Below are 13426 nucleotides of genomic sequence, written 5' to 3'. Positions count from 1 at the left end.
TGTCAGATCCCCTTTTCTATACGTCACTTCCTGTTCTGAATGACACTAACTACATAGACAGGTATCAAGGGAAATCTCCCTATAGAAGAGACAATGAGGTTCTAACACTTCCCCACTCTAAAATAAACATTGTTTTTTACTCTCTGGGTCTCAGTTGGAGAAATTTCCTTTCATGTTTTGTCTGAGGAGGAAGAGAAAAGAAATCTCCCAAACAGGTATACCAATAGCAATAAATATATGACTAAAGAGCTAACCTTACCACACTCTAAAATGTAAATAAAATGTAAACAGCACATTCTAAAGGTATGCTATGTGAATAAGTACATGTGACAAATATAAAACAGGTGTTATCGCAATTTGGATGCAAAAGTATAAATACACTCTAATGGGCCCAGTAAACAACAGCATGGTGCATAAATGATTTACTTTAGTCTGGAACAAATTGGGTAGTGCTTAGCAAAAATAACTGAGTGAAAAACCTTCTTTGCAGCGTATACCTTTCTTCAGTATTTCAGATGCTTTTTAAGTTTTAAGTTGAGATTAACCTAAAGTTCACCATTGTCATAACTGTTAAATGATGTTACATTTGTAAACTTGTTGACAAAAGTGTTTTAAAATCTCAGTTAATAGGTAACCACTAATACAATTAACAACACACTATAATCAAACAACGATCCTGTGATTACCTTAATTGCTTTAGAGGCTGCAGCTGCCTCATTAGCCACCTTCTCGTCAGCAGACACCAATTCTCTTTTAGCGTCAACGTCCACAGTCTCCTTTTCGATTTTAATCATCATCTTCTCGGTGTCCGCTGAAGTTTTAATCAATTCTGGTTGAAGCGCAGTGAGCTCTTTCTGCATAACTGAAACCTAATACAAATTACATCAAGAATAGTACTGATTAGCAAATGTAAGGCTCGATAAAGATAAGAACATAACACAACAGAGGAGCTGACTACAACTCACTCCCACTGTTAGTTCATTCCATTATTTATACATTATAGGTATTTTTTTCTTTGTACCCATTTCTAAGAGTTGAAAAGAAAAAAAAAGCATAGCGAAAAAATGAACATAACAAAAGATATTAATAAGCTGTCAGATACTTAATGAGTTGAGTGATATTACATTTTTCGTTTTATACTGTCATACTTGACTCAAATCCTTTATTTTTTTTCAATATTTTTATTGGTTTTATAAGAGTAAGATTAGACATAAGAATGAATGCATCCATACTCTGACACCAACAGAATTCATATAATGTATACAAATAGAAATGCAAATTGGTTGGTATAATTGGTATTTTTGCGACCATTTACGGTACAAATAGAAATATATTTTGCATATAATGGCAAGGATTTCTGTAGCTGAATTGTAAAAACATCAGTCATATTCTAATTAGATATTTTTGTGATAACCTTCATGACCAGCTGGGTTAGCAATAAGACTTTTTTTAGGTTCGTAAAGTGAAGACTGGCCGTATGCAATGGAAACATTTGTAAAGAAATTTTCTTCTAAAGAAACCTGTTTAGTTATTTGCCATGATAGATGAAGTACACATTTGATTTTTTTAGTTAAGTGAGAAACCTATCCATCCAGTGAATGGCATTAAATTGTGTAGCAATGGGAAGATTTACCTGTCAGGATTATTGGGGAGATTAAATAAAAGAAAAAGGGTATTATATTTAAAAAGCCATACATATTCAGTCCTATATAGAGATTTTGAATAGTACAGCATCCATTTTGTTAGGGGTGATGGAAAGTTCATATGTTCTGTTACAAGATGCCTTTACAGAGTCTTAAGTTCTACAGAAGATTTTCTTTGTATTTCTTTAAATCGTAAATATGGGACTTTCTGACATTTCACCTGATAAAAGCCTAGCCAGGATGGCACCAGGTTTTAGTGGGGGGTGATGTCCAGACGTTAGTCTGTCTGTATTTTACAATGAACAATAGTTAAGTGTATTCTATTTGATTCATGTAAACTAAGTTTTAAAGATACATTATATCATGTGTAAGAAAATGATAGCAATAATTATGTCATTATATATTGTGAAGCATATACATTGTCCTAGGAATGTATTGTATACTATTGTTTTGTTTTTGTGTGTAAGAAGCTAAGTACTAATTCCACTTAAATCGCTTCACTTATAGGGAGTGTTTGTATAAGATTTGTTTCAGTCTTGTCTAGGTGATATAAATCCTACAAGCCAGATGCTTTTCTTGGCAGCACATGACATGGTCAAATGATTTAATTATTTTTGCCTAGCCAGAGGTCAAAGGTTATCAGTTAATAGTGGTATTATTGTATTCTATATATTGAATCTAATAAGCAATACAATACTGCCCCCTTTGGACCATAATACGGGGAGAGGGAGTGTTCTGTAGTCCAAAACTGAACAGGACTGATAACTGATAAGGAAGTTACAAGCTCACTGGATTTCTGCCAGGATTATTAGGTATTTTTCTGTACTTGCAGCATTTTTAAAGAGACAAAACAAAATGTGCTAATATTAGAGAGATGTACTGGATATGATTTAGTTCATACATACATTTTCAGTCTAATATACCTAATCTACCTAAACATGAAAAAAGTGTTAGGTTATATACTTGGCTAAAATGGGTCTGAAAACTGACTATATACTGTTTTTTACAGCAATAAAAACTGCACATTATCCTGCCTGTTTCTGTGCTTACTTGTGATGATGCAAATTCTAGTTTTTCAAGACCAACAAGGTATCGGTTCCTCATGGTGTCCACCTCATAACGTTTGCTGTTTAGTAAAGTCTTGAAAGTGAGGATCAGCTCCAAGTACGAGGTTGGGGTGACGTAGTTGTGTCGGCGCAGTGTGTTGTAGTAACTGTCTGACAGCTCCTTGATGCTTTCTTGGAAATATTTGCACATGGAAACAACCCTAGGACATTTCACAAAGCAATACATACTATCAATCCTTCTGTTGGGGAAGAAATGCATATTTACACAGCATTATATACATTGTTGTTCATCATAAAAAAGGTTTGTATAATACATATACACAGCAAGACATACATTAATGCTTGCCACAAGAAGGCCCTGTAAAATATATGTGCACAGTGAGATATAAATTAATTCTTGTCACGAGAAACACCTGAATAATACACAGCAATACATATATTGCCTGTCACAAGGAGGGCTGCCATAATACTTCTACACTGCAATACATACATTAAAGCTTGTCAGAAAGCTTCTATAAATCAACATTTCCTCAGAGAAGTGTTCCCGATTTAAAGGCTTTTCGGCTGCATTTGGTTTTTCGAACAGCAAAAAGAAGGTGTAATCATCCTCTAGGTGGTTACAGAAATTATATTGATGTTAAAAAATAGCCTTCTGTGTTAACCTAGGTATTAAGCTCTCTGCTAACATCACTTCAGGTTTTCTATAATATCCTTAGGTTTCTTTTTTATACATATAACAATTATACAATATTGTGCTCAGTTTAAAGCAGAACACCATCCAAAAATAACAAGATAAAAATGAATAGCATGTATAAAGATAAAATAAAAAAAACTTTTTTTAGTAAGATTCCCCCGTCCTCTGATGGCCAGCATTATGCAATCTACTTCCTCTGAGCCCAGACTGTCCTGGACCCACCCCAGCCTAGAACTGAACAGCAAAAGGAAAAGCAGCACAGTGATAAGCTTATCCCCTGTCATATGATTTCTCCTCCTATCAGCATGCTTGATGTCCTGCCCCTTCTTCTCACACTCCAACTCTGCTGAACATGGACTGCAAGAGGTTGATATCAGGTCATATGCAGGTACTTACATTTCTTGCATTTTAAAAAATACAATCAATGATGCATGAATTATTACAGAGTTTTGTTTATATCTAAAATATCTACCCAGAGTTTAGCTTTAGAGAACACCCACAGCATGGGAACGCCTTATACGTGTACTGTATGCTTTCTTTTTGGTGCAATGCATTGCATTTTCAGTCAACTGAATGGGTTCTTCTAAAAATGTAGCTCAACACACTCAAAAATGCAAAGCAGCTCAGCCTATGTTTTGACATCTCTTTTTTAGCACATAATCGTTTGTATTAATTCCTGCCTGTAAAAAGGAGCTTGTCATTTAATGATAATTGAAGGGTACCTGGATGAAACCTACAAAAATATACCTATAATATTCAGATGTCATTCAGTTTATTATGGTGGTAAATTAAAAGATGACCCAAGTATAGGGTAAATCATATATAAATATGTACCTCCCATATAGACTCTCATTACTAGCAGTAGAGATAACACTATAGCAATATATATTGTGTAGTATAGTATTAGTGTAGAAGATGTATAGCATGAGCAGTAAACACAGCAGTAAATTTCAATGGAACCTCTCGAAATTGGCTGTTATCTAAGACAGTCAAGGCTCCTTGAGGCTGCTGCTGGTTGACTGTTGCAAGCAGTGCTAGTTACAGTACAGACATATCATATGATGCTGAAGATGTGTACCTTACTTTAGATCTTGTACCGTTTCTGGAAGTCAATCTGTCTACAGTGTAGGATAGCAGCATCAGATGAAGAAGAAACCTAATCACATTTTCTAACATCATAAATAAATATATTCTCTGGATCTGGCAAAGACAAGGAAATATGTAATTTCCCTAAGCAGATATATGAAGGGAAATTAAATTTGGGGTTTGGTCTTGGGTCTCATAGTTGACTCCTTCAAACGTCTGCTGCATAAAGGCATATACATAAGACATATTTCTTTAAAATTCTTAACCCTCTTCAAATTCAGCTCTGAGTATCGTTGCAGAAGCAGAAGAATGGATTTAGTTCCCGAAGGAGAACGGTTTTCACACATTAAAAAGCTTTTCTCTTTATAATTGGCATTCACATATTGCTTTAATGCTTTAATGCAACTGATGAAAAGCTATTCATATATCGAAGAATAATAGTATTCCTTGACATAGTTCCAAAAGGGGATATAATGTTATAAACACATAATACTTACTCTTTCCTAATGTCATCATCAAGGTCCACATCTTCCAGGAACTTGTTGGCTACCATCTCTAAAGCATCAGTTGGCCATGTCTGGAACCAATCAATGGTACAGCAGTTTATCAGTGAAGGAAACATGCGCAGCCGATTGCGGAAGGCATCACCAATAGGACTCATAGCTAGTGGGCCAGGAAAATAAATTATGTTTAATCCATTTTTATTCGTTTTTGCAAAGTGAAACAGTGTGGTACATACAGAAAATGGGAGTACAAAAAAGACAAGCTGAAAAAGCATATAAAAAAAGGAAACAAACAGTGCCCTACAGGGCAAGATGAAGAGTCAACAAGAAACAGAAAGTCTCTTGAGTCCTTGTTGGCCCATGTTTACTATTTAAATTTGTATCATTATTCTCTGCACAAATGCCATCTTGTGCCACTCCACAATAGCAAGTATTATTTCTCATTTTCTAGTAGTAGTAGTAGTAGTAGATTTTAGCAGAATTAACTTTGTTTATTATACACTAGATGATTGTATTTCATTTTTGTAATGAGTGGTCATTACTTTTTGTATGAAAAGAAATTTGTTTTTGGTTAAGATTGTTTGAATTTAAATAAAAGAAAGTACATATATTCATTGCATACAAAGTTGTGTTCATGTGAATATTTCTGCGGAGGATGTCCATAGCTTCATCAGATTCCTAAAGTGTAACTTTAAGTTAAAAAAAGAGAAACATTGGCGAACAGGCAGGATTCTTAACACAGAAGAGACATAATGGGGTTAATTTACTACAACTGGAGAAGGTAAAATTTGGTGCTATGGAGAAGAACAAGGCACCTCTAAGTGCAATATAGACCATTTATTGGAGCATAGAGAGATTAAAACAACTTATAGGAAGTTAAAATCAAAACAGAATGTCTTAGAAGCTGGAGGAGCCGATGCTTGGTAATCCAGTGTCCGGGAGACTGCTTCATCTGTCGGCGTGCACACAGCGTGGTAGGATAAATCATCTAATGGCAGCGCATAGGAACAACACAAACGAAAGGGAATACAAGAGAGATGTCCAATAAAGAATGTTCTGTTTGTTGACATAAAAAGGGGGGGGACACCAACCTACATACCACCCTAGGTCTAGAGTCAGGCAGGGGCACCGTCAGAGTAGAAGACTGAATGGCCGATTGCAGACCTAGGGTGGTATGTACGTTGGTGTCCCCCCTTTTTTTTTATATCAATAAACTGAACTTTCTTTATTAGACATATCTCTTGTATTCCCTTGGATCCTGTTTGTGTTGTTCCTATGCGCTGCCATTATATGTTTTATCCTGCTCCAGCATCCATCCCATGATTTAATGGCCAGCAGCATAGTGGCTTCCTTGGTGGCACTGGCTGGTTTTTATCCTTCATACAACAGGCACCCCAAGAGCGCCTGGTTATTGAATGCAGCGGATTGTCAAAAGCATGTTTCGGAGACCTGTGGTCTGATGAAGGCGCTGGGCATGCTCCGAAACATGTTATCACCCACCCGCTTTTGAGAGGCGCCTTGTTCTTTTCCATATTTCTACAGAGCCGCTTCTCCTCTCAGGTGCTCCCCAAGTGCATGCAGATCTACATAATCAGTTGGATCCAGGGCTCTACCCCATGAAAGCGCCCACATATACACTCTTTTATCTGTAAAATTTGGTGCGGCTGTGCATGGTAGTCTTAAGTTCAGCTTGTTCAATTAAGCTTTGACAAAATAACCTTGAAGCTGATTGGTTTCTATGCAGACCTGCACCAGATTTTACACTCTTGAGTTTTAGTAAATCCCTATATCTCTTCTGCATTTAAGTTTCTCATCTACCTGTCCGCTGCTGTACAGTGAGCTGCATATGCGCAACTCAGTGAACAATTTCGGCAATGCTGAGATGACAGAACTCCCGCACATGCACAGGAGTGATGTCACCTCGTCCCGATCAATTAAAATGGAGATAGAGATCAGTACCCACAAGCCGCCTGGCTGAAGATGACAGTGGCCAGGGAGAAGCTCCAGGATAGCACAGTACTGCAGAGAAGGTAAGTATAGTTCTGCTTTAAAGAGATGACTCAAAAAAGGTTAAAAAAACACTGCCCTTGATCAAGTTAAAGTTGTATTAAACGCAAAAACAAACATTTATTATATTGCAGCTTACAAATTCTTAGATGTAATGGCTGTATTCATTTTCTTTTTTATGCTTTCTTGCCTTTTTGTCCTCTGGTGATCTGGCCAGTAGGTCTGTTATTTTTCAACAGAAAAGCGGTCTTAAAAATGTATCAGTTAAGAGTGTTGAGACATACCATTTACCACTAACAGGGTTGCTTATAATGATTAGCATTTATTTACATAAGTAAAACCTTTATCTCGAAAGGAAAAAGGTGTTGTTAAAACTGCCTGTAAAGCGTGAGCTGGAGTTTAATTTCAATCTGTTAGTGTACCTAAATATGCTAGTCCAACTAACACTCACCTCCCCCTAGATTAACAATGCTGCTGTCTGCTGTGTCCCCTGTGTTCATTCATCCAGAGTGGGGACACTATAATACAGGAGGTGTGTTACTGGCCTTATCATCAGGCAAAAACAAAGGGGAAGAAAACTGATACAGCCACCACATCGAATAATTGATTAGCTAAAATATATTACATTTTTGTTCTTGGGTTTAATACCTAATATTGGGCTGAAACTGGTGTCTGTTAAAGTAGATCCAAACCTTAAAGTGGAAGAAACAACACTAACACTAACTATTCTTAAAAATGTTCCCTCTCCTCTCCCCCGTCTATTCTCTCTATGTAAAAAAGATCTGTGTACTCACCTCTTTTTAATCTGCTCTGGTCCAGTCACTTGATCCTGCAGCTCTGGCTCACCTGTGTCAGTGAGCAGCTGCTGCAGGGAAGAGGAGGGAGCGCAGGCAATGGCTGGGCCATGGAAGTCTATGGATGACATCACGGATATGAAAATACATATCTGTTGTCAAACACTCCCTTACACAGGGGAAGCAGAGCTGCAGAATCAAGATCACGTGACCATAGCTACCTAGTTAGTCTGGTTAAAAAAAAGGTACAAGCCCATCCAGTTCAACAGAAAATAAAAACACACACACAAATCTAAAACCTCCATATACACAATCCTTTACCCACAGTTGATCCAGGGGAATGCAAAAGCATGATCCAGTTTGCTTCAGAAGGGGAAAGAATTCCTTCCTGATCCCCCAAGAGGCAATAAGTTATTTTGAGGACCAGACAAGAGCGAATTAAAAAGAGGTGAATATACGGATCAGTTTTTACATAGGGTATGCAGGATAGGTGGGAGAAGGGGGGAGGGGAAATTTTTAAGACTAGTTAGTGTTCAGATTTTCTTCCACTTTAATTGAATGACATTTTGTTTGCTAAAGTGCTGTGTATTACAAGCAATGGTCATTTAAAAAATATTTTTTTTAACTTTTTGTATCTTTTTTTACATCTGTGCTTTGTATCATTCAACCCAGAGGTTTGAGGACACACTGTGAGTGCAGGGCATCATGGGCCCTTCCCGTTAGGGGGTTCACCATGGTGCCCTGAACTCACATTTGTATTAATGCAAAGAGCAGTACTAACATCATAATATCAGTGATGCTTTCTGTATCTTTAAGAACCACCCAGTACAGGGAGAAGATCAAAGAGAATAAGAACCCTGCATGCTCCATGACCAGCCTCAAGATATCTGCAAAAAAGCACAAAGTACTGCCAGGAAGGAAAGTCTGGAGTTGGGCACTAAGTAACCTGAGTAGCATATACATACAGTATTACACTTTATTTTTCTTTTTTTTTTTTATAAATATATCCTTTTAACTCAAAGGTTTAATCTGGTCTGGTAGATTCTCAAATACCTTTACATCAGAGTGATGCTCTTCTTCCTTATAGAATATGTTATACAAAGATTGCATTTATTGTATATAACAAAAATCTAGAAAAAGAGTGTTCTAAAATTGCACAAAAATCTTGATGAACCTGAACAGCATTTATAAAAAAACATAATCTGGAAACTTTGTTAAAGTATTTTCAGTCTTGTTTGGATTTCTGTTTTAACCCGTCACTGTACAAATTAGATATGTTAGAACAAGCTTACATTGATGTCTTCTTACCTAACACAATGTGTAAATTGGCCTTGACTCTCTCGATGAAGAAGTTGTACATAGCCAAAGGAGTAGCTTCGATTTTCTTCCCCTCTGTCCTAGCAATGGATTGCATTTTTTCAACTATATCTGCCTTCTCATCTGCTGGAAATATATTAGGGACATCCCCAGTATTCAACAGCATGTTGATATCTTCTACAAACACTTCATCTTTGATTTGGCTATCGCAGAACAGAAAGACTGTGCTCTTGCCCGCCACACCTGCTTGCAGCATAACTTTCTTCACATCATCTCTCCATTCATTTATTGTGTAGTTTTTTGATATCTCAATCTGAAAGAGCTCAAAGGAGTTCATGAAAGTGGCCAGTTTGGTAGCACTCTGCCTCCCGCTTCCACCAATCCCAACCAACAGCAAGTGGCCATTGTCTTGTTTCAACACTCGACAAATTCTTGAGATATGTTCTATAGCAAATTTAAACATTACCAAGGACATTGGTGCTTTGCTGACATTATTAAATTCATCCAGATAGTATTCCATGACATTTGTCAGCTGCTTCAGATCACTGATTTCATCATATACTCTAATATCACTGTCAGGTTTAAAATAATCTCCGAAGAAGAGGCTTCTAATATTATCATCAACCACTTTTCCTGTAGGTGCCAAGTGGCTTAGAACCTGGAGAAAAAAGATCAAAGCATACATGTAAATCCCATCAATTGTATACTTTCCCAAAGGTCAAAAAACAGGGTCAAGAAATTGGCCTGGATGGATTAGAACTCTTACACGAATTTGTATGCGGGTTCAGAATGTCCACCTCAGTCTTTAGTGCATTAAAAAAAAATCACAAACATTCATACTGTAGTATAAAGTCAACAATTTTTTCAGCAACTCATTTACCTGCTTTTAGCAAACTTCAAAACAAATGATTCCTTATGTATCATGCATTGATGATAGCCAAGACGCTCAGACAGCTGTATGCAATTTGGATAAATGGTTCATTTAGGATGTGACTGTGCCATACGCCAGAGGTTCTGAATGCACAGCTGGCCACAGATATACAAAGGGAAGATTTGCATTTCTCTGCATACTCTCACAAAATTAGAAATAAAAAAAAACATCTTGTTTGGGGACTTTTGATTGAAGTGACGAAATTACAACAGCTATATCAAGTTTATCACCAGGGAGCTTGTTGAAAAACATAATTCTCATCTGTGTTACCTACCAATGGAACTACAGTCAACCCTTTAATCCAGTTACCCAAGTCACATTAAAATGCCAGGTGCTGAATGTCTCTGAATACTAAACTACAGTTAACGCATATCTACAGTGGGTACGGAAAGTATTCAGACCCCCTTAAATTTTTCACTCTTTGTTATATCGCAGCCATTTGCTAAAATCATTTAAGTTCATTCTTCTTCCTCATGAATGTACACATAGCACCCCATACTGACAGAAAAACACAGAATTGTTGACATTGTTGCAGATTTATTAAAAAAGAAAAACTGAAATATCACATGGTCCTAAGTATTCAGACCCTTTGCTCAGTATTTAGTAGAAGCCCCCTTTTGATCTAATACAGCCAGGAGTCTTTTTGGGAAAGATGCAACAAGTCTTTCACACCTGGATTTGGGGATCCTCTGCCATTCCTCCTTGCAGATCCTCTCCAGTTATGTCAGGTTGGATGGTAAACGTTGGTGGACAGCCATTTTTAGGTCTCTCCAGAGATGCTCAATTGGGTTTAAGTCAGGGCTCTGGCTGGGCCATTCAAGAACAGTCACGGAATTGTTGTGAAGCCACTCCTTCGTTATTTTAGCTGTGTGCTTAGGGTCATTGTCTTGTTGGGAGGTAAACCTTCGGCCCAGTCTGAGGTCCAGAGCACTCTGGAGAAGGTTTTTGTCCAGGATATCCCTGTACTTGGCCGCATTCATCTTTCCCTCGATTGCAACCAGTCGTCCTGTCCCTGCAGCTGAAAAACACCCCCACAGCATGATGCTGCCACCACCATGCTTCACTGTTGGGACTGTATTGGACAGGTGATGAGCAGTGCCTGGTTTTCTCCACACATACCGCTTAGAATTAAGGCCAAAAAGTTCTATTTTGGTCTCATCAGACCAGAGAATCTTATTTCTCACCATCTTGGAGTCCTTCAGGTGTTTTTTAGCAAACTCCATGCAGGCTTTCATGTGTCTTACACTGAGGAGAGGCTTCCGTCGGGCCACTCTGCCATAAAGCCCCGACTGGTGGAGGGCTGCAGTGATGGTTGACTTTCTACAACTTTCTCCCATCTCCTGACTGCATCTCTGGAGCTCAGCCACAGTGATCTTTGGGTTCTTCTTTACCTCTCTCACCAAGGCTCTTCTCCCCCGATAGCTCAGTTTGGCTGGACGGCCAGCTTTAGGAAGGGTTCTGGTCGTCCCAAACGTCCATTTGAGGATTATGGAGGCCACTGTGCTCTTAGGAACCTTAAGTGCAGCAGAAATCTTTTTGTAACCTTGCCCAGATCTGTGCCTTGCCACAATTCTGTCTCTGAGCTCTTCAGGCAGTTCCTTTGACCTCATGATACTCATTTGCTCTGACATGCGTTGTGATCTGGAAGGTCTTATATAGACAGGTGTGTGGCTTTCCTAATCAAGTCCAATCAGTATAATCAAACACAGCTGGACTCAAATGAAGGTGTAGAACCATCTCAAGGATGATCAGAAGAAATGGAAAGCACCCGAGTTAAATATATGAGTGTCACAGCAAAGGGTCTGAATACTTAGGACCATGTGATATTTCAGTTTTTCTTTTTTAATAAATCTGCAACAATGTCAACAATTCTGTGTTTTTCTGTCAGTATGGGGTGCTATGTGTACATTCATGAGGAAGAAGAATGAACTTAAATGATTTTAGCAAATGGCTGCAATATAACAAAGAGTGAAAAATTTAAGGGGGTCTGAATACTTTCCGTACCCACTGTACATCCAAAAGCAAAAATGTAATATATTGCAGTTTACTAATCCTTCTTTTTGGCTTATTTTGCTTTATTTTGTGCAAAAGTAGCAAAGGTTTGAGACACACCATTTAACACTGGCAAGAATGCTTACAATAGTCAGCTTTTATTCCTTTATGTGAAATCTTTAGTTAAGGAAAAACTGTTGTAGTAATAGTTTAAAAAGTGTTTGCTGGAGTTCAGCTTTAATGTGCGAGTCAACTCAAAATAAATTTTGCTAGGCCATCTAAACACAACCTTCTCCACAGGTTGACAATTCTGTTGTTCAAGGGTGGCTTCATTGCTCCTCCATAGAGTAGAGCCACCCTAAGGCAGGAAGTGAGTTACTGGCCAGTTCACCAGGGAAAAATAAGGGGAAAAAAAGCCTAAAAACTGAAAATTAATGCAGCCACCAAATTTATAGACTGGTATGCTGCAAAATGTTACATTTTTGTTTTTGAGTTTAGATACAGTTTAACCACTTAAGGACCGGAAGGTTTTACCCCCTTAATGACCAGGCCATTTTTTGTGATACGGCACTGTGTTACTGACAATTGCGTGGTCGTGCGATGCCGTACACAAATAAAATTGATGTTCTATTCCCACAAATAGAGCTTTCTTTTGGTGGTATTTGATTACCGCTACCTTTTTTTTTTGCGCTATAAACAAAAAAGAGCGACAATTTTGAAAAAAAAAAAAAAAAATATATATATATATATATACATATATTTTTAACTTTCTGCTATAAAACATATCCAATGAAAAAAATGTAAAAATCTAATTTTTTCATCAATTTAGGCCAATATGTATTCCGTCACATATTTTTGGTAAAAAAAATCCCAATAAGTGTATATTGATTGGTTTGCGCAAATATTATCGTGTCTACAAACTAGGGGATAGATTTTTTTTTATTAGTAATGGCGGCGATCAGCGATTTTTAGCGGGACTGCGACATTGCGGCGAACTGGTCGGACACCTAACTGACACTTTTGAGGGGGACCAGTGACATTACTACAGTAATCAGTGCTAAAAATATGCACTGTTACTGTACTAATGACACTTGCAGGCCAGTGTGCTCCTAGGGAGTGCTTTTAAACTGTGCTGGGGATGGACTCACTAGATGAACACAGAGATCTGTGTTCCTAAATAGTAGGAACACAGGATCCCTGTGTTAGTCCGTGACAGAACGTGTTTCTGTCCCCATGGGGAGCAATTGTGGGTGGTTGGCAGACATTGCATCCACCGGACCCGCTGATTGGCTCCCTTTCTGGCCAATTGGTGCGTGAGCGCCTCTACTGTCTTTAACACGAAGCGACATACAGGTACGTTGTTTCGTGTAAAAGAGCCGACCTGCCACAGTA

The 13426-nt window shown here is 38.0% G+C and overlaps 1 protein-coding gene across 1 annotated transcript in view; it reads right to left on the bottom strand.

Annotated features, from left to right (window-relative positions):
* The window catches only part of LOC309559164 (dynein axonemal heavy chain 3-like), a 480621-nt gene that overhangs the window by 175922 nt on the left and 291273 nt on the right, over nucleotides 1-13426 (bottom strand). The window contains exons 34-37 of the mRNA XM_082262311.1: nucleotides 9103-9769; nucleotides 4988-5153; nucleotides 2694-2910; nucleotides 687-869 (exon numbers count right to left, since the gene is read on the bottom strand). Coding sequence (XP_082118437.1) covers nucleotides 687-869; nucleotides 2694-2910; nucleotides 4988-5153; nucleotides 9103-9769 — 1233 coding nt within the window. The remainder of the gene's footprint in view (nucleotides 1-686; nucleotides 870-2693; nucleotides 2911-4987; nucleotides 5154-9102; nucleotides 9770-13426) is intronic.

The sequence above is a fragment of the Pelophylax lessonae genome (genome assembly GCF_965119305.1).
Source record: "Pelophylax lessonae genome assembly, chromosome: 6".
NCBI lineage: Eukaryota > Metazoa > Chordata > Amphibia > Anura > Ranidae > Pelophylax > Pelophylax lessonae.
This window is presented reverse-complemented; position numbering and strand designations above follow the sequence as displayed.